At 42.8% G+C, this 22357-nt stretch overlaps 1 protein-coding gene across 1 annotated transcript in view; it reads right to left on the bottom strand.

The window, feature by feature from the left end:
- Positions 1–13128: 13128 nt before the first annotated feature.
- The window catches only part of URI1 (URI1 prefoldin like chaperone), a 43061-nt gene continuing 33832 nt past the window's right edge, over positions 13129–22357 (bottom strand). The window contains exons 6-11 of the mRNA XM_086469194.1: positions 22239–22299; positions 19015–19195; positions 18171–18438; positions 17464–17606; positions 15810–16068; positions 13129–13490 (exon numbers count right to left, since the gene is read on the bottom strand). Coding sequence (XP_086325320.1) covers positions 13302–13490; positions 15810–16068; positions 17464–17606; positions 18171–18438; positions 19015–19195; positions 22239–22299 — 1101 coding nt within the window. The 3' untranslated portion in view covers positions 13129–13301. The remainder of the gene's footprint in view (positions 13491–15809; positions 16069–17463; positions 17607–18170; positions 18439–19014; positions 19196–22238; positions 22300–22357) is intronic.

Raw genomic sequence — 22357 nt, 5'->3', positions numbered from 1 at the left:
CACCCATCTAAGGCTGTCCTGTATCTCATGTGTCCATCACCATCTCTGCCAGTCTCTGCTATACGTGCAAGTTAGATGATCTAAGGTAGCCTCGGGACATCTTCATACTGTTTCCACAAACCTACCACAGAGGCACAACTCCAAAGAAGAGGACGTGAGCCCAACTGGGCTTCAGAAACCCAAGCCAACACTACTATTTATTTTTTTTTAAGGCAATTTAACAAAGTTTGCATTGCTGGTGAAATGCTCACTGCAGCTCTGCAAATAACACCAAAGAGAATAGATCACTGTAATGCCCTATTGGCAAAGTCTGAACTATAATACATATATTTTGTACATTTTTATTGTGCTCATGTATGTTGATTCATATCTGCTTTAACAATAAAAAACACTGCACAAAGTTTTACACTATAACTGTCACAAAAAATTATTTATTACTAGGATAATAACAAATTTTATGTGGGCAGAGATCCTTTGTGGTAAGATGTTGAACTATAGAGAGACAGACAGAATTTCCTGCTCTATATAGCACCAGCCTAAAGAAAGCTGCTGGTTTCTATCCACTATATAGAGTCTGCAGGTGTGCACACGTGTATCTATATGCCCATGCTCATGAAGCCACATAGGTATTTGCATCACATATTTATAAAACTATTTCCTCCTAAAAAAAAAAAAAGGTGTTAAAAGGCCTACGACATGCTTAAAACAAGACAGATTCAAGAACCATGAAGTTAAATACTTAAACTTGGAAGCCATTAATAGCCTCTCATCAATTTTACCTCGGAAACAATTACAAAGGGCCAAATACTGCAGCCCTTCGTTGAGCAGATATCCCCTCAAGGTCACTGAGAGGGTTGCTTAATTAAGAGTTGCAGAATTTGGCCCAAACTTAGCAATTTACATGTTGTGGTGTCTATTTTTAGAGCAGAGGCTTTCACACAGGAGGTCCTCAGCATGGCTGGGAGCCATCCCACTCCCCAGCATCATGGCTGCTGAGCCTGGGGGCCAGAAAGCCATTCCTCTCTGTCTCTGTTTGTACACAAACAGAACAGCAGAACTTTTTCTTACTCATGTAGAATACTCGGGGTTAAGGTACAAAGCATGCAAAAATAAACGCCTTGGAATATTTGTCAAATCTGTTTGATTAAATACACCAAAATATACCACAAACTTCCAAACGGAAAAAGCCTCAACTTTCGAATGTAAAAAAGATGTAAATATATTCCTGGTAAACCTGACCTTTGTGTGCTATACAAAATGACTATAGTCTTGTGTTTCAAAGATATTCTTTCTTGAAAAATATCCATTGTTATGGCATTTCCTTGACTAAGTAGAAATAACAGAGGTTATGCTTCAGCTATACACAACAATATTATTTCTTTTAATATATAAATGTGCCAAAAGGTACATATATAAAGAACACTGATAGAGTTCCTGGAGCTGTTCTCCGCTTCCTATTGTTACAAACAATAATTTGAGGAGAGGAGAAAAAAATCCCACAAAGAAGGATTTCAGCTTAACACGAGCAATACTCCTCCTGCACATCTTTCCTTTTATGCAGTTTTGTTTCAGTGATTTGAGCATGTTCTAATTTTGTCATTCAAGCCATCTGACTTTCACTGCTCTATACAAACAAAACCTAATTTAGTCTGAGATGTTTTAAGTCATAACAATGACGGATGGCCAAGGTTCAGGTGTGCTAGAATATTTAAATACCTAGTCTATATTTTCCTGATATAAAGACAGGCAGCTTTTTGTACTCTGATTAATTATGATTTTGTGTCTGAAAAAAATAGCTTTTTCTATTCTACATTATTAATTGGTTATTTAATTAGGGATTCTTGTAGCTTCAGATGTTGGGTAGCTAAAATTGTGCTGTGGTTAAAAAAAAAAAAAAAAAAAAAAAAAAAAGACTAGCTCCATACTGTTGCCTTTTTGTATCTTATGAAGGTCACAATAAGATGTGATTGTTTGGCACAGCAGCAGTGAATTATGCCACCCAGACAAGCTTTTAACCTATGTGCCTTCACTCTGAGTGAGACACACAGGGATGTGCTCTCTTTAAACAGTTCTCTATTGAAGAGGATTCAATCACCATAATGAATCTGAGGCCAGGCAGCAATCTTCTTCACTGAAAGAATTTCTAAAAGATTGTAGAATTTGTAAAACGAACAGCTCACAGACTAAATGGCTGTGTGGGTGAATCAATTATTGCAGGGCTCGCAGTAGTCATAATATTTAGTACATATCATAGAGTGTTTCAGGTACAATAAGATATGCTAGTTTTTTCCCATTCCTGCTTGAAAGTGGTATGTGCTCCACCAACTTAGTCAATCTTCAGGATCTAGTTAGAACTAGTATTAAGTCAATAAAAAAAAAAATCCATCTGCAGCTGCAGTGCATGTACCAGGATCCAAGGGACTCACATTGCTAAACAGTAATTGTATTAAAATGTACACCACTGAGCCGCTCACCGGGAAAACACATGATGTATCGTGAAACACAAAACACATCAAGGGCTGAAATATTTTTAGAGGTAGAGTAGGGCCAATGCTGAACTTCCTTATTAATACAATAATTATTTTATTTTGACAGCACCATTTATAACCATATAGTCTGTGTCCAGCTACCCATATTTCCATTAATCAATGGATTTGAAGACAACTGTCATCATTTCATTTTATTATGACTTATAGGTTCATTGCAGTTCACTTAAAAGTTGCGATGAGCAACACACTGGTGGGCAAGAACTGGACCTTTGTGGGCTGCCAAGTGCTCATGCCTGGCGCTGGCCTGGCTGGCAGCAAGCAGCCATGCCCTGAGCAGTGCCTGGGGGATCGGGGGCAAGGGGGACAAGCTGGGATGCCAAGGGGGGCAGTAGTGCAGGCTGACTGCTGCAGAGGTGCTGAGGCTATGCTGGTGGATTAAAAAGCTGTACGGGTACTTTGGCTCACACCTAGGACATGCAAAGGCCCTGGCTGGCAGCGAGACAATGCTGGGATGCCATGGAAGAAAACAGGAAGGGCACGATCATGCCCTTAGAAAAATGTCGCCTTTCTGCTAAAATAAAAAGCCTTGATGGCACCACAGTATAGATCCAAAGAACCCGAGGACACTTCTCAAACCTCCAGCCTGGCCATGAGTTTGCAGCACCCAGCCACCTGCAAGCAAACAGGGACCCCGGCACGTGGCTCTGCAGTCTGGCCGTGCCAAAGCCAAGTCACTATGTCACTAAGCCATGTCAGAAACCACCAAATACACTTTCACGTGGCATACAGCCTCCCCTAAAACACATAGCGCTAGATGGCAAACAGGGTGCCCCTTTAATGAAACTACAACATATTAAAAATTATTACAGCTTCGTCTTTTCAGGTTTTAGACAATGTAATGTGATTTATTCAAAGAAATGCTGATGATTAGACATTAAATGGCACTAAATATTCCACTTCCTCTGCGCTGCCTGATAAACTGGTTTCATTAACATTATAAGTAACAAAAGTTTCCATTTCAGTCGGCCCATTTTGTTTTCCTCACGATCTAAGTTGCAGCTGCACAGCACTATATTACAGGGACCTTGCAGAGCAGCAGCTTTGGGCTCTCCATCACTCCCCGTGGTTAAAGGGACCAAGCCAGCCACAGGCAGCACACGTGGGGCCATCCTGGCTCCCCATCCTGCCCCCCCCTGCCACAGGTCCCCAGGGGCCACCGGCAGCACCCTCCCTGCCCAAGCCAAGTCAGCACCTCTTTGTCCTGGTCCCCAGCCTGCAAGGGATGCTCTCCCAGCAGGTTCAGGGCATTCATCCCCAGGGCTGGCACGATCATCCCAACTCCACCAACATCGCTTTTTTTCCTCAAGAGATTTTTCTTTAGCCACAAAGTCTCTCCCTATTAAATCATGTGCCTCAGCCTTAAGTGCAGGTTAACACTGTGCCCTGAGTGGAAGCTACTATATTTGTCAAGGATACCTCTGTGATTTATCTCTGCCAGCCCTATAGAAGAATTCACCTCTGGATATACAGTGCCTCTGCATAATTTCCAAATTCAGCCATTCTGCCTGCTCCCTCAGAGACCTCGCTCGGCATCTAAAACCGCTGGAATTACAGCTAATTCTGAATTCAGGCCCTTATTTCAGGCCTGTCCAGGGCATTGCAGCCCTGCAGTGACAGGTAGGGACAATCTCGCATGGTACCCTCCCAGCATGCTGCAACTTGCCCAGTCCTTTCCCCAGCCTTTGGTGACATCCACCTTCTTTCAATGAAAACCTCCATTTGCCATAAGGCACATAGACACTTTTTGAAAGATCTTTTGAAAGTAAGACTGTGATTTAAGCACACACCAGCCAATGCCCTGGTGTTTAACGAAACCTCACTCCTGCCCTCAGGCAGCGCTGTCCACTCAGGTTGGCCCCGGCTGTATTTCGGGTGGGCAGCAGGGGCTGGTCCAACCACCTCCCATCACTCACTACACAGGAGAAAACACATCTTCTGCATCCACAAAACACTGACTCAACAGAGCAAAGCGGCCCCACTTGCTCAGTGTGAGTCTCGAAGAAGTCCAAGCACACCGATGGGCTCACTCCAGACTCACCACTGTGGACTCAAGCACTGGATTTGGCAACTGTCTACGTTTAGCCTGTACCTGAGGCTAAACTATAACAGTCACTCTGTCACCTGACAACCCCTCACCACCTGAATTGGGAAAAAGGAGAGCCGACCCATGGATGGAAGCGAGATTTTTAGTGAGATAATACCAATACCAACAGAGATATTCAGAGTCATACTAACCAAACGAACAGCCAGTCACCACAATCGACAGGAGAGCAGTCCTCAAGAGCAGGGAGAAGCCAGAGGAGGGGAAGGAGGAACCCTACAGGAGCTCCCCTACCTCAGCAAACCCTCCTCCTTTATAATGACCATGACATTATGGTGTGGGCTACCCCTGTAGCTAACTCAGGTCAGCTGCCCTGGCTGGATTGAGCTGTGATTCTAGCCCAGTTGAACCAGGACAGCCCCCCACCCCATGGGATGAGCATCAGCCCTCACCCCTTCCCCCCGAGAGCACCCTGGTGCCCACGCAGAGGAGACCCAGCCGTGCCAAGCCCGGGTGCCGCATCCCTTCCTCCTCCCACGTCTCGGGTAGTGTCTCCGCACACACATAGAGATATTTAGATAGCTATGTATTACTGTTTATGTAAAGCCATAGCTTTCCCTTGATTGCAAGGCATGGTGGGGCTGCTGATGAGGTTTGCTGTTGACATTTCTGCATTAGCTGGCTTTTGTCAATCCTGGCAGGCTGAGAAATTCTATCTTAAGGGCTGTTCTTTATTAAATTTGCAAGATACAAAACTGTGACTGACTCTTTTCTTTGGTGAATGTATAAATAATAAATCCAGATCGCTAAAAATAACAATTAAAATATTGCTCAAATTTAAAAGCAAAAAAAAAAAAAAAGAAATTGGTAATTTTCAGATGCCTTCGCGAGGGCTGCGAGAGCAGGCAGAGGCGGCGGGCAGCGTCCCTCCTCGAGGGCTTTTGACAGCTGTCAATATTCAAAGTGCTTGAGGAGGGGGACAGCGTTGGGGAAAAAAAGAGTGCGCCTGAGCTGAGCCACTGTGTGTTTTACCAAACTTTGTCACAGAGTCTTTTATACAACTCCTTTATGCAGGATCTGTGACATAATTCCTATTTTTTTCCACCAGCCATTATATATGATAAATAAAACAATGCACTGAAAACACTGAAATCTCTCATCAATGTCTTTGTGAAAAGGGCTCAGATAAATGAGTCTTGGAATCAAAGGCAGATTACATGACTGACCATGTATCATCCTCTATGTATTGAACATAGTCTTTGTAAAGATAGAGCGGTAATAAAAAGTGGTATTGTGTGCTGTGAAAGGCTGTGTGGGTCTGTGCATGACTAATCTGTCTTTCTGCATTATTTTATTCAATCTTCTCTGACTTTATGCCTTTGACATTTTTGCTACACTCAGTAAATTTGAGTGAATAGGCAATTTTAAAGAATTTTTATAGGGCTTCAGAGAAGTCATACGCAGACTGTATCTTTGTTCAGATTTAACAGTTTAAATATTTCCTTTGTCTAGGATGCAGAGTAATCTTTAGGCAGAGGAGAAGAGGGGGATGGGGTAGGAAATGCCTAAACCTCCCTTAATATTTTGGCAACCTTTTGGTGGAGCCGGCAGCGGGAGCAGCACAGTGGGGTCGAGCCCGGTGGGCGCGGGGTGCACCGGGGAGCAGGGGGCGACGCTACTGGATTGGGCCTCAGCACGGCGGCCAGCCGGGCTGAGCTCAACTTTGCCGCCTCCGCCAAAGGGCTGCGGGAATACCGGCTCACTCCACGCAACTCAAGTGGGAAGCAGATGAAATGTTTAAAGGGCTATTGTGAATATAGGCTTAAATATGATCCTCTTGCATCAGCCAATTTCTCTGACAAGATATTGCAAGGGTTGCTGTTTCTTAGTAAATAATGATTTTATTGCATCTCTTTAATGAACTGATAACGTGATACACAGTAAATTATCTGCATCTATAACATTACTGAGGATAAGCAGCGTGGTTTTAGTAATTTATACCACAGAGAGACATGCATTATAAAAATAGGAAAATTATTTCCTTTGTTAAATTGTGCAGAAGTCTTTACCTGAGGAACACCAGACAGATTAATCTCCGGAGATCCACTCGCTTGTATTTAAGCTGTTGAACTGTTCGCTGTTTTTTCCTCAGAACAGTTGAAAAAAACATTTTGTGAGCCAGAATTGACACTGTGGGTATTGTTCCTGCTCATACAAGTTATTAAAATAATTACTAAGCTATTTTGAGGTAACTTGAAGCTTTCTTTAAAACTTAAATCCAAATCTGAAGGAATTAGCGTAAATGATTTGCGTGGAGGAAAACTGAAGTATCGCAGACAGCTCATCTGGGCACCTCCTGGCAACGGAGCCCCAACCACTCACCCCACCCCTGGGTGCTTGCTCGGCCCCGGCAGGGACCAAGGTGGGGACAGCTAGGTGGGACGGAATCTGGCGGTGGAGGCTGGGGGAGGCAATAGGTTAGAGAAGCCACTGCTCGTGTGGGGCTGCGGAGGGGCTCACACCAGACCCCGCACAGCCCCGGGGCAGCACCGGCGGGACCCACAGCATCGCCCTGTGCTGCAACGCTCGGCCCCACTCCCTCTCTGGGGGCGATTCCTGCCGCTCGCCCCCCCTGCAGATGAGCCCAAAACGATTTGGAATTTGCAGGCTGACTGCAGACACCCGCAGGGCTCGCTGCCATGGGCTGCTCCGGCCCCACGGCCCAGCGGGATGCTCACCTCCCGTTTCAGCCCGGGCAGAGGCCAACGTTGACTTTCCTCGCCAGCTCCCAACGGCCCAATGTGGCCTGAAACATGGGATTTGTCACCCGAGCAGAGGTGGGTGGGTGACCCGTCCCCACAGGCGAGCAGTCTCCACGGGTGTCACACCAGAGGGGTGGACGCAGGCCGGTGAATGTTTCTGAGCTGGCTGTGTGCACTGGGCAGGGGAGACGGCAGTTGTGATGAATCAGGGATTGGTTTGGGGGCTTGGGGGTTTTTTGTTTGTTCTATCTTTTGGTTTAATATCACCATTAACCTTTCGAAGAGATCAAACTGTACCGACAAGCCGGGATCCCAGAGCACTCCACAGGCTGGGTCGCCCCATTAATCCGCAGCCCATCCTTCCGGGAGGAGCACAGCGCCGGCAGATTATGATCTTTCTAGATGCAATCATGCTTTAGCATCTTACTTCAAAATTTTAACGGGTAAAAACTCCCCATCTCGGTGCGAGATTGCATCATGAATTCCCTCTGCCTCGTACATCCGGGGTGGAAAAATACTCCTTTTCATCCTTGCACGATGCTTGATGTAAGTTTCTGAAAACGAGCGCTCTAGTAAGCCTAAAAATGTAGGATAATATGATTCATTTATAGGTCTCTGATAATAGAAGTGGTTCTGTTACCCTGTTACCACAGCAAGGATCACCCCTGCTCCTTCAGGAAGGACACAGCACCCTCCTCCTCACGGCCCACAAAGCGGGACGAACAACAAACAGCACCTTCTCATCAGCCGCATGGAGCAGCTCCCATTGCTTTCTGACGCTGAACACCGCAAGGCTGGATCAAGCCGCGAGTCCCTTTTTTGCACAAATTATTTTCACGAGACCGTCGCCAAACCGAAGGAGCCACCTCGCCCGGGTGGGGTTTTGTTTACAAAAAATGTTTTACAACTTGCAGGAATCCTTCCCGATACTAGTTATCAACAACCCCGAGGTGGTATTTGCATTTTTATAACCTGGTTACTTGGAAGTGGAACAGTAGAAGGAAGGGCTTAGCGGCAGTGGTCCCTGCGTGCTTTAATCCCAGCCTGAGCTTTTTATGCTTGAGAGCACCTTATGATGCTGTAACTAACCTCAAACCCGGAGCAGCGGGAGGGCAACAAACCCCCGAATACAGCAATGTCATGCTTTACAGGCATACTCTCCGCAACAGCATGAATGAAGGGGAAAAAAAAACCCGTTGCCTAGGAAACCCTCTAGTCTTGGTAATTATTACTGTAACTGTCTGCACACCCCACCTATAACAGAAATGAATAATAAATTATAATCACTGACTGGCAGCTTTCCGCTCCTGAGGTTGCTCAGCGCCGCTACCTACCGGCGCGCGCCGGGAACTGCAGCCCGCCGGGCCCCGCGCCCCGCGCCCCGCGCGCGCCCCCGCCCCCCCGCGCAGGGGCGCGCGGCCGCTCCCGCCGCCCGCCCCCGCCGCCCCGCAACCCCGCGGCAGCGCCTCGCGCGCGGGGCCGGGCCAGCGGCAACAAAGGGAGCGGGCGCGCGGCCCGGCGGGGCGCGGGGCGGTGCGCGGGGCGGTGGGCGCGGGGCCGCCCGGGGCGCTGGCGCTCCACCCGCGGGGCAGGCGATGGGCCGCCCGCCCCAGGCCGCCCGGCCCGGCGCGCCGTGCGGCGTTCGGGGAGTCCTGGTGGCAGGGCAGTTTGTGCAGGAACTGGGGCGCTCGGCGTGATTTACTGGATTTGATTTAAAAGACACAGCAGGAGCTGGCAAAATTCACGTATCATGGGGTTAATGTGGGTTAGAATGGAGCTATTTGTAATACAAAAATATTGCATACCAAATACACACATCTGATTTCTTTTAATCCCGGCTCATTTTTTGCAACATAAATCACTTTCTTAAAATGAACAGCTAAAACAGCTGGTTTAGACACTCTTGAAACATACAAAAATCTGCCGCTTTAGATGCTCTAAGCGAGCAATGAAAAGCGCTCAGTGCAACTAGTCTTAGAGCAGAGAGAGGGAAATAAACCCAGTTTACCTCTGAACGCAAGTCGCAGGCTCCACTGACCCAGGCCAGGCCCGCAGCCGCCAGCACAGGCCCGGCTACGCCGAGCACACGACACCCACAGCCTTCTCCTCCAGCTCCAACAGGCCGGATGTCCTCAGCTTCGGAGGGGAAGCATCCCCCACACGCGACCACTTCTCTGGGTACAGGCAGGTGCCCAACTTACCTGTGGCCAAGATTAGAGTCAAACTTGCCTCCCAACGAGGCATGGAAGTGGAGCAGGTCATTGGCAGTGCATAACTGACACAATCACAGCCCTGCAAAGGGCTGCGTGGTGCAGCTGTGGGGCGGCGGGGCACGGCACGGCACAGCACGGCACGGCTGGGGCACACTGACTTGTCCCCATGGCCGTACAGTCCTCATGCAGGCTGCTGCCACCACTCTCATTTTGGTCTAAAGACACCTTGTGCAGTGATGTCTTTCCCTGTTGTTTGCTCCTGCTGCATTTCTGCCTGCCTGTGAAGCCATGCCTGGTTGCACTTCAGCCAGCACTGCTCGCCTGTGCCTGAGCAGGCTGGGGACACTGGGACAAGGCTGGGGACAGGGCTCCTTCCAGCACGTGTGTTCCTGTGCCACCCTGGTGAGCAGCTGCCAAAGCCGCCCCAGCCCCGGCCAGGCCACATCCTTCCTGCTGAGGACATGGAAAAACCTCTCGGTGAAGCACCGGGAAGGATCAAACTCTCCTCCCTCAGCCCCATGCCCGGAGCCCTCAGCAGCACTCCTGGCAGACGAGAAGCCCTTCTGGACGCAGCAGGAAAAGACATCAACGGTGTTTCAGAAATCGATTAAACTGTACCCTTATTATTTAAGTGAATAAAATCTCTAACTGCACTGGGGGCAAAAAAAGACACTTGACAGATTAATTTACTACCAGGAACCCTACGTGCCTCAAATTTGGGGCATCGTTGCCTCATCCTCGTGTTTGCTTCATGCATGCATTGGCGGTCATCTGCATCCACTTGTTGGCTTCAGTGTTGCACAAAAAGCAAATTTTAAGTCCTCGCTGAGATGGGCCTTCACATGATCCTTTTTTTACACTGTCTAGGTTTTTATCTGCTTTGGGAGATTTATTTTTTTGTTTAGTGTTTGCAAACATTCTCCAGAAAGCCTACAGCTGTTTCTTCTTGCTATAGGCACTGCACAGTGAATCTACTGGTAAAGCCCAAGTGAAGAGACCGAAGATGAAGGATCATTCCAGCCTGCAAACCCTCTGACAATTAAATATACTGCAAAAAGGGCACAGACACATTCAGTCTCCCTATTAGGGAAAACACTCATGTGCTTAGTTTTAAGCATGTGGTTAAATCCATTCTTCTTTGCAAAATCTTTGAGACATAAGCACATGCCAAAGTGCATTCCTGAGTAAGGATGCTTCCCTGAACCGAGGCCATAATTCATTAAAACCCAAGGTGCATTTATCCCACTTTTTCCCGTGAGCAAGGATGCGAAAAAAGGGGAGGGGGAAAAACTGAAAACAAGCAAAGAATTTTGATTTGAAACTGATCTATGGTGACAAGGGGCATTTGGTTTTGTTGAAGTAACTAGAAGTGGGAAGTATTTCAGAAGATATCTAAATAAATCTTTTTAAAGGAGTTTCTCTCTCTCTCTCTCTTTCTCTCCTTTTCCCTCTAATTACCCATGTCTGGTAGTCTTGGATCTCAACCCCTTGTTATTTAAAATACATATTCATGGAACTATATTTTACAGTTGCACTGTTCTGGTTACAAAATAGCTTCTACTTTTCTAGGACATAATTTCATTTTGTTTAGCCAAGAATTCATTAAAGAAGCTATAAATAACCTCCTTTAAATATTTAGCCGTGAATAGAGGGTGGACTGGCATTGATGGCTTATTTTAGTACTAATGCAATATGCTTTAAAAAAAAAAATCCGCATTTGAGCATGAATCAAGTTAATCATTAACACTTTCAACATGATTCTGAGGACCTGCTTAAAACGGAGATTGCCCCCTCCCAGTCTGCGAGCTTCGGGAGCAGGAGGGCTGCACAACTTTCCCTTCAGTTTTTGTTTCAGCAAAACACAATTTGCCCCGTATCGCGGTGAAAACGCAGTCCTGCGGCTTTGGTGGGCTGCTCCCCCAGGCAGGGACCCCGGCTGTCGGCCCCTTCTTGCCCTCCTGCTGCCATGCAACTTGGCCAGCATTTTCTCCCCGTGAAACTATGCCACCTCGCCAAACACTCAGCAGAGAACATCAGAGTTAGATGGAGTGCAGCCTTTTTTAAAAGTCACCTTAGAAAAAGAAGCCCCAATGCCTCCACCTCCCTTTTAAGTCCCGAGAGAAAAAAAAGCATTGAAAAAGCGGGAGCTGGTGATTCTGTTTTAAGGCATGAACTGCTGTGATCTGAGAGCAAAGGATACGAGCGCGAAGCTCGGTTATTTTAGGGGAAGGTGAGGAAATGGCATTAGCTGACGCCCTGTTCATGGATGGCTGAGATTTGGAAAACCAGATGCTGGTGGCTCTCTGGCTGTGTGTTTACAAAGCTGCAGAACTGCAGCCAAAAGCAAGTCCTTCCTTACACCTCCCAAGTCTTTTTGCCTCACTTACGCGGTGCTTTGCTGTCAGCTGGAGAGTGACACCAGTTTAAGGTACTCCAGCTCCCCATGCCCTTGGCCAACGTTTTCCCTTGTCCTTGCTCAACGCATCACCCCTCTAACTGTGCTAATTCAGACATGCTGAGAAAGAGACTAGGAAACTCACTAGCTTCAAACACACACACACAACTATTGGAAAAAAAAAACCCAAACCCAGTAGTTTGTCTTTTAAACCCAGCTCTGTCACCTATTATCATTCAGAGGGTGGCCCCAGCAAAAGCTGTGTCGGCACAAGGGAAGGCAAGAAGACAGGAAGGAGCTGCTGGGCAGGGACTCCTAAAGCCAGGATTGCTCTCAGTCAAGAGAAGGACACACAAAACTGCACCCCGAGTGCTGCAGTGCTGTTGCATTTTGAAATAAAGTTGAAGCATTAAGACATTTTTCCTTAGTGCTGACTCCCTCTGGGCATTCCCAAGACAATTACAATATTTTCTGAGTATACAAAAGAACTAGATTTTGTAATCAGACTCTGAGTTTATGCTTCCCTCCTTAAGAGCATTCAATTTCCACGGACATTCATTAGCAAGAGGTTAAAACACAATGGCAGAAGAGAATGGACTGCTTTTATGTCCATGTGGTAGTAAACACTTCAAGCTAGAAATGCAAGTTCAAAATAAAAACCTCTCTGTGTCTTTTCCAAATTAGTAGTAAAGCAACAAAAAGCACACAACTTTCACAGGTTTTTTACTGAAAATTTAATTTTACAAAATACCCTTTTCCATCAAAGAAACTTCCCTGCAATGTACATGAACCCAGCGTTTTATAGATCTGTACAGTGAGATATCAGAGAGGTTTGAAAGAAGGAAAAAAAACTCTTAGGAGACACCTAGTCGCAAAACCTACAGCAATGTGAATATACGTGTGTCTTAAAACGCTAAAGCAAGTAATGCAATATAATTGGTGACTCTATTTGAAATGTGAAAAGTTTCCTTAAAATGGTCCATATGGTATGTAGAACATCACAGCTGGCACAAAACTGCCTGTATTTAGGTTTAAACACAAAAACAACGTATGTAAGGAACAGTTTTTGAAAAAGAACCCAAGTGCTGCTATCATAAGGCAAACATATACAAAGGTGCTGACAGCACACAGGGAAATCGACAACATAAGATGAATACTCAAGTGTTCGAACGCTGAACTTTTTCTTTTTTTAATGTCGCCAATAAACGTTTAAAAGATGAACAATGCCAAATTAACATAGCACCCTTTTAACTAGCTAGGTGTAACGCATATAGTTTTACATAATCTCAACAAATGTGAAACTAGGCATGAGTACTCCAACCTCGGCTGGCTAGGCAGGGCCTAGTTAGTCTGTTGCATCCTGGCAGCTTTGAATTTTGAAATCCTCTTTGTAGTTTCTTCCGATGCTTCGGACAAAACTTCCTCTGATTTTCGCTCCAGAATGGTAGGCAGGACTGGGTGAGCAATGACTGGGTGTGGTATTAAGGAGGGAGACAAAGGCTCCTTTTCTATAACAGTTCCGGAAAATGCCTACAACAGAAGAGAATACTCAAAATGAGCTAATAAAATGCAAATGTGAAGCTATGCCCATAAGGCCATTACCGTATATTAGCCTGATTAGGATTGTTATTTCTTTTAATCAAAAGTAAAGAAATATCTTTAAATCAATGATTGTTCCTTGCATAAGTAACCAAATTGTAATTAACCTCAAAATACGGCTTGTTCAAAGATGACTGAATGAAAGACAGTGTCTTGAAAGTACTACTTAATCTCATTCCTACTGCATAAATGATCTAAAAATTTGCTTCCTCACTAACACATGCTCAAGAAATAAAACACCTGATGTAATACACAGTTTCGTTTGGGATAAGAAATGGAGAGATTTTGCAAAGTTGGAGTATGTCAGCATTTCCATCATACGTCATATTTTATGACTTAATATCTTCTAATTGCATCAAGCTGACAAACTGCATACAAACTGGCAAGCACGTATTTTGTTTGTTCTTTTCTCTTTACCAAATATGACCAAAAAATGATGAAAGCAATTTATACTTAAGAGAGCGTCAAACTTGCTTCCAACTATTTCTCTCTACAAAATGTCTAATAAAAACATTTAATGTTTAAAAATCATAATTTATATGCCGCCGATTATATGACAATCCTTTTTAACTTAGCTAAGAAATGACTGTGATTCTTGGAAAACACTGGGGAAAAAGGCAACTCAGAACTACTTTTCATAAACATATTTAAGAACAAATCGGCCTATTATGTATTGAAAACAGAAAATCCAGAATGCCTAAGGACAAGGGGAAGCAGTTTATATCCAAGGTTTGATGCTCATACTGGGCACAAAGGAATGCACACCAGATTTATTAACTATGCTTAGTTCTGCTTCTTCATAACTCAGTTACCAAGAAAAACAAAGCAAAACAAACCACCCATTCTTTTCTTGCAGGACCTGCAAAAAAGCAGTGTTGTTTTGTTTTCTGCCCCAATAGCCAAAGTATGCCTAAAGCCATGCCTGTACACAACGGTGTTGTTCTAAGCACGCTCATTTTCAAAAACAGATAAGCAAAACAACCTAAGAATATTGTGGTAAAATCAGAAACAAAAAGGAAAAAAAGTCAGTGTGTGGCAAATGGTAATGGAGAAATAATGTATTTCAAACACCCACAAAATCAACCAGAAGCAAACCAACAGCATTTAAGGTGGCATGTCTAACTGGAGTGTTTTGCTCAACTCTCGTTCGGTTACTTCAAAAATACATTATACTGTAGAGAATAATCACGCCCTATTCAGAAAATGAACTAACGGGTAACATCTAAAGTGTACTTCGATGTTTTATAAAAATACAGCAAATATATTCTAGAAAGTATACAATGAGAAGTGCTAACTCTACAGATGGATCTTCCACCATGAAGAATCACAGGCTGCCTGGATTCGTCTATAGCTGTTTGTATGAAAAATGACGATAAACAATACATTTTATGAGGAATTAATTTCTTTCCAAAATAATTTTTCTAAAAGAGTGTTTTCATTAAACTTGCCCATTGAATCGGGAACTACTGAAAACTCAGTTTCATCTAGTTTGAAAAAATTAGTCTAAGTTCTTACAAAATAAAAATGAAGAATACTCTATGCCATGAATTGCAGAGCAGCGGCTACATTTAATTCTTGTTCTCATTCAGTCACCAAGCAACTGTAGATTTTCCCTTAGGTCATACAGTCTTTTTCCTTTATGGGGAAGCCCTGAACTTTCCAAACGTGTGAAAATAGATGTATTTGGGATCAGCAATGGCCCTAATCTGGAATAGGAAGAGTATAGGTGTAATGCTTCCTTCCACAGGCCAATTCCTCTGCCTTTGGCAAGTCCAAGTAATAACTCAGCTGGTATTTGTATGTTTTAAACCTTAAAAACACCACCTGAAGACTAGCTGTAGTAGCCGTGCAACACAGGTTGCAGAGAAGCAACTCCTCCCTCTCATCAACTATGAATCACAGATTTTCCTCCTTTTTTTTCTTTTTTTTTTTTTTTAACCTGCTGTGAAGTTTTTCAGGATGACCCACTAGACATGACACTGGTTTCAGTAACACCAGCAAGTGATTACTTCATCAGATCTTTATGGAAGAGCTTCAGGTTTCACGGATGTCACCTGACTCGTCTCCTCCTCTCTGCCCCTATGATGTGTATGACAGAAGCTTGTCACCTGATAATGTCCTTCTGTAGAAAACCAGGTAGGAGTTAGAAAATTATTTTAAAGAAATCAGACTGATGGTACAGGCAACTACAGTCATTAGATTTCTCATTTTTATCCCTGCCAACAATCAATAATTAATTAAAGACTGTACCTCAGTTGTCCCTGAAGAGGGAGGAAGTTTTTTTGGTAGCTGCTGCTGCCCCTCCTCCTCCTCTTCCTCCAGTATGCCTTCACTGTTGTCACTCTGAGCAGCTTCATCACAGCTAACACTCCTCTGAACTCCTCGTCTGTCATCAAACTCGGCAGCACTGTTCTCACTGGTATCGCTACAAACACTGTTCTCTCTGCTTCGAGACTTCAAAATTGATTTACGAGGGACATATTCTCCATTCACAACATCAACAAAGACTCTATAAAGGAAAATGTTAGCTTTAATAAACCATTTCAGGATCAGATGACAAATTTACAGTGATCTTGCTTTGTCTTTTGTACAAATTAATTATGATGTGCTTTTCCAACTTTTTTGCTGCAGAATTACAATACTGTACCTTTAGAGGCATTTTATTTACCAACGTACAAGAATCAATTCTGCAGAGCAAACACTGTGATGCCCTTTATTCAAGCATTAAGTTGGTACACTCTTTCAGCAGAAATGTATAGCTCTTTAAAAAGTGTTAGAAAACAGAATAGTATGAGTTACAAAAAGTCAGAAAAAAACTAAACTGAACGATTGTCAGGGTTGTTTCTGTAAAGAGAAACAGAAGATCACCGTGATGGAAGGTTTTCTAGAATGAGGTCCTTGTCAAATGCAGAATATAGAAACAAATACTTGAAACATTCATTGCATATGGAAAGGATGAAGCTTTTTTTCTGACAAGTGCCATAATCTTCTGCTTTCAGTTAAAAAAATATAAAATTTAAAAAATCAGCTTTTAAGATCAGATCAACAACACAAAGGCACTTTTCAAGTATTAACAGACTATAAGCTGATAAAGAGGCCTCTTCCTACAGTTTGTACTCCATCTCCATGACTTAAAGAAGTCAAGGGTGGATGCAGGAGAACGAGTGGCATTAGAAGACAGTGCCAATTTAATTAGAGTCACAAAGGAGGAGCTCAATGACTGGATGAGCTTTAAGGGTGTTACTTGTTTCTTAACAGCTTTATTCATCAGGCACTCATTGCAACACTCGCCCATCTCTACAGAAGATGGAGTTCCTTTGCAGAGCTCAGGGAGAGCACCATGAAAGAAACCTTTACCTCATCATCAGCCCAAACAACTGTAATTACAGGATGGGTTTTAACAGTGATGGACTAAAGTCAGGGAGGGAGAACACAAGAGAAACTATGCAAAGACCCGAGTATATTCTGAAGACACTGGAAGGACAGGACAAAAATTGGTAACTGGGAAAGGAGGAGTATTACAAGTGATAGATCTGGTCAGTTATGTTTGAAAGCAAACACAGAAGCAAATGACATGGAATTAACCAGAATACATAACTGCCATATTCCTTTATGCAGATGATATGTACTGGCAAATTCACTTCAATTTCAGAAGCTCTGAAGAAGTAGATAAATGATGAATTGCTAGTTGGAAAAGGAAATTTTAAGCTCAGAGGTGTTTTATGGATATGAAAGCATGGCACCCATGCAGAAGCCACAAACTTTCATTTTTAAGTAGCAAATTCAGTTCCAGCTGTTTCTTTCAGGATATAGTAGGCTTGGTTTCTTACTATAGGTGAACAGAAATGAAAAAAGAAGGTCTGCTAAGAGGAAAGCTCAGACACCAATGCTGTAAATTACACACCGGTAAATGTCTGCTGGGGTTTTGATGTTAGGCAGTTCTGGAGTTGCATGGCCATTGCCATTGCTGTTCTTCCGTTTACGCTTGGCCTCTTCTTTCTTTTCACTGAATTTCAACGTAGTATTTTTTCCTGTGTTTATTCTTACCTGAAAATTGAACACAAATTATGGACTAGACGATAAAATCAACAATCACCAGGCTGCAGATCAACTCACTTCTGACAGTCTCCTATCCAAGCAGCTGAGGACTATGAAGCATAGATAAGTTAAACAAATGTATGAATGGTAACATTCATAGTGTGAACTGTTTATTCTTCACCAGTTGCACTAGGCTAAGGCATTTCTTTACACAAATGTGCATAGATTTTGCATATCATATATGACAATCTTCTTATTCAAACCCTGCTCAACAGCTGTTCAACAGTTAATTTTAAGTCAAAGAAAAAGTCATTTTAAAAACTTCTAGATGGGACAACTATCTTTACAACAGCCGTAAGCCAAAACAGCAAGGTATACATTTGAAGATCATTTTTTTCATACCATATTTGAAACTGCAGGATTTGAACGGTGGTTTTCAAGCATTCGAAAAAAATTGAAATAAATGTTACCTACAGTTAGCATTCTACATTATCTAACATTTTCTACTTTAGATACATTATATATGTTTTATGCAATCTCTTGAGAGAAAGATAAAAATAATAAAGTACAAACCCTTTTAGGTTCAACAGTGTGAGAGAAAAAAATAGTTGGAACAGAGTTATCTCCAACATCTATGTCATCTTCATCATCGCTGTGGTAGTAAGTAGAGCCATTAACTTGGCCACCAAACAAGTCTGAATTTGTTACTTCTTTACAGAAGCTGCCCTGAGTAATACAGTCTTCTGCTCTATATGTCCCATTCAGATCTGTACTCTTATCTTCTTTCTCCTCTTCAGAGGAGGTTGTATCTTCTCCATTTGTCTCAACTGTATCAGGCATCCTACGAAATGAGAAACACCTAAGTGAACCGAGGCAATTCATACTCTTGCGAGACACAGGCATAGAAAATAATGAACAAGCCTGTACATAATTTTCTTTACCCAGGTACTATATTTTTAGACAGATTGTGGAACCTTTTTTATACTCTATGAGGATGACTATGTCCCTTCCACGTCAATCAGAAATACCAAAACTGTGACATTCTGGCTAATGACATGTGAATTGCTTTAGGATCAGAATAGACCTAAGGATGTCGTTAAACACGAAATATGTAACTCTTACATTGTAAACAACGGATTTTCCTAGCCTGTGGGAAATGGATTTTACTTCCCCCTTTTCTATCATCTTGAAGAAAAATACTATAATGCTGGACTGTTGTGGTTGCACAGAGGCAGATTTTAGTACCTTTGCAGTGCATGCTTTGTTCAAGTTCCACCCTTCTTCCACCTATTATAACTTTAACTGCATCAGTCTAGCCAGCTATTCGCACTTACAGTGCAATTCTTTGTGTACAAACACAATCACACACCCACAGCTTTCTAAACTCCAAACTTGACTGTGCTACAGCAGTATGTACCTGTCAAGTTCACCAAGTATCTCTTCTTGTCTCTCGAGCTCTTCTAAGCGGGCCCACAGTTCCTCCTCTGACTGAAAACGGCCCATTGATTTTGTATCACTTCCATTTGCTGGAAAATCTACCTCAAAAACATTTGATACTTTCGGCTTTGAATGAGGTTTGTGAGCAGTTCGGTATTTTCCTGTGTAACAAAAAATAAGACACAATTAACTAAAGCAATTGGAAAAAAAAAAAAAAAAAAAAAAACATTTGACGAAAAAAACCACAAAGGAATTAAGGAACATGGGCAGAACATTTTCCATTTCAAATTATTGTTTAACTGTTTAAGTGAAACTGTCAATGAACCAGAGCACCAGCACAGGATAATAGTCTCCGGATGTTACAGAAATACCGAGGCAAAGCAGAGATGTTTATTTACAAAGCAGGAGACACTGATCCTATGCCAGTTTTATTACAATGTAGGGATTTTTACCTCATGTGCCAAACAGTAGACTTTGATTTGCTCTGATGGATACCAACATGTGAATGTGACATTTGCTCACTGTCCCATTAACAGCACATTTTATTAACTGGGAAAACAAACCTAGTTTATACTTTAGCTCATTTTGGACAAAGTCACCTATATTTAAAGAGCAGAGTCTTTTTGGTTTGGGTTGTATTTTTTTAAAATTTACAATGAAGATCATTAAAAATTACGTCCAGAGTCATCTGGAAAATCTGACCAAAATCCAGTCATTATGAGTCACTTGTTTAGGTGAAAAAGACCCACTCTGAAAAGCATACCAAAACCGCCTTTTAGAATCAATAAATATAAACCCCTTTAAAGCTTCAGAGGTGACCTGAGATGTACACTTGTGAGTAAATGGTAGTCACCGACAAGTTCTTGCTGGCATTTAAAAGCTTTGCTACCTAGTAAAATGGCGCATCCATTGAGCATGGGGAATACTTTTTACTGTTTGAGTGCTGTCTAGCACATATGGAACAAACTGCCTGCCAGCAATACTAATGCTTTAGCCCTGTCTGTGTGAAGGGCAGGACTGCTTCTTTAATCCCCCTTCTCCCCGAGACCAGCAGCTCCCGGCGGTACTGCCTGTTTCTGTGCTGTCCCAGGCAGGCTCCCAAGGAAGTTCCCCGCTCTCTGCCCATCAGCATCCCTGATGCAGCACCTGCTCCTCTTTACAGAAGTGAGGACCCTTCCCCTTCCATCACTGCCACAAATACACCCAACATCTTGTCTGTATGGTGGGACTCCAGTATCTCTATGGCTCTTTATGAAACTCTGCTTTGTGCATCTTATCAACAGTAATACAATGTCTTCATTATACAGCATCCTTCAAGTTTTAAAATCTCTTCCTATTAACCAATTGTGTGGCCATTTTTTTTAGTTTTAAGAACTCATGGCTTAAAGATATCCTTATTCAAATACATCAGCTTATACTTTAATCCTGAGTTAAATACAAATTCAATAGCAACATTAAAAAGCAAACAGGTGACTTTAAGTAATGTTGGAATGTGTGTCCCCTACTCTTCCACAGGATAGCATTTTTCATCATCTCATTAAGAAAAGGCTGAAATGTATTTTATTGAGATTTGAATATAAATTGATGTAAGCCAAGCAATCAGAGTAGCTTGTGAGGATTTAATTTGGTATAATTACAAAATTAATAAGTAAAATTTGGAAGGATTAGTTAACAATCTATTTCAATTTGATTTTCAGATTGTGCCCTCTCAATTTCTTTCTGTTACCTTTCAGTATTAACCACTGACTTGACAACCAAGGTAAGCAGACGGCTTCCTGAACACCAGCAAGCACTTCAACATACCAGTGGTTTTCCTTCCTAATTCTAACAAAACATCTGTCAGTTACAAAACCAGGTCAGATCTCAAAGACAACAGAGGATAACCACTTGCTGCTCCAATACCCACTGTGCTCACTCACTGTTACTACAAAGCTCCACAATTAACTTCACACACTAACCAAAAAAAAAGTGAAATATTAAAATCCAGAAAAATGGAGAGTCAGCAATAAATAGATAACAAGATGCTCAGGATACTTGTTTTTGTCTTCCTCAGAGATACAGCCCATTTTCATGTGAACAAAACCAATTCCTAGGCTGATGAAGCACAGTCTGCCCCAAAATAAGTTTGTTCTTTTAGCTACTTCTCTCCCAATCCCAGTACAGATTGGTGCTGTTAGAAAATACACGTAATTCCCACTTCCAGAGTTTCAGCAAAAATTAAGATGACTTCAAAGGACAATAACGATGATGAAAGTTTAAGGATACAAAGGTTGACCTGGCATCCACAGCATGCTGCTGTATTATCACTGTTACAACGGGATGCATTTCCCAGAATGTTACTCCTCCTATTTTGCAACGGCATCTGCCCATAGCAGAGACACCCCTTTAGTCAGCTTTGGTCTATAAAGAATATTGTGATTTATTCCAGAAAAATGCAGTAGTGAACTGCCCAGCTCAGCCCTCTGCAAATCATAAACCACTCCTCCTTCTCAAAAAGCCCAAGTATTGCTGTTTTCACACTGTAAAATTACTTCTTCCTCCAACTTCGCCTGAGTCGAGGTTCCTTAGCACAACTATCTTTGTTTCCCAGTGTCCTCTCCAGAAATCTTCAGGAAGTATCTGCTTCAGTACATTTGCAAGACCTGCATGCTGAGATTGTTTTTGCATTTGTTTCACCAAGGGTAGTGAAACACACCCCACTGGATGCCAACGTTTACATTGTCCGTTTAAGTCTCATCCCTGTCCGTGCTTCTTCCCCTCCCTGCTGACACTGATCACATACTTCCCCTGTAACAGGCTGAGCCTGAGTTTCTCTAGCATTTCTTCTGCTGTAAAACTCACAGTTTAATGCAAAAAATGTCTTCTCTAGTGCTCTCTCCAGGAGCCAGCCTATTTTATTTTCTGCCTCTCTTCCTTCTACACAACTTCAAACTCCCAATGTAGACATTTCAAAGAAAAAAATCTCCCAAATATGTCTAGCTGATGGCTACCAAAGGATACCACAGAATCCCACAATGAAACTGAGGGACAAAATCCATCTTACATTCAGATTAGTGATTTTTAATTTGAATAAAACAATTTTGTAAATGTAAAAGATATAGGGAAATGAAATAATTTCGTCAATCCCACATAAAGAGTATCCTACAAAAGGAATATTTTGCTTACTAGTATTTCAAGACATATGTTTATTATTAAATCATTTACCTTTTGTTTCAATGCTATCATCTTCAATTTCTTCTCTTATGTCAACAAAATCACCTGCAGCCTTATTAGAAACATGGAAAGTTAGGATTATTAAATACACTGGCTTATTAACAGCCTAG

This window comes from Leptosomus discolor, chromosome 8 (genome assembly GCF_034619465.1).
Source record: "Leptosomus discolor isolate bLepDis1 chromosome 8, bLepDis1.hap2, whole genome shotgun sequence".
NCBI classification, from domain to species: domain Eukaryota; kingdom Metazoa; phylum Chordata; class Aves; order Leptosomiformes; family Leptosomidae; genus Leptosomus; species Leptosomus discolor.
Note: the sequence above shows the minus strand (reverse complement) of the source record. Positions and strands in the feature narration are given on the sequence as shown.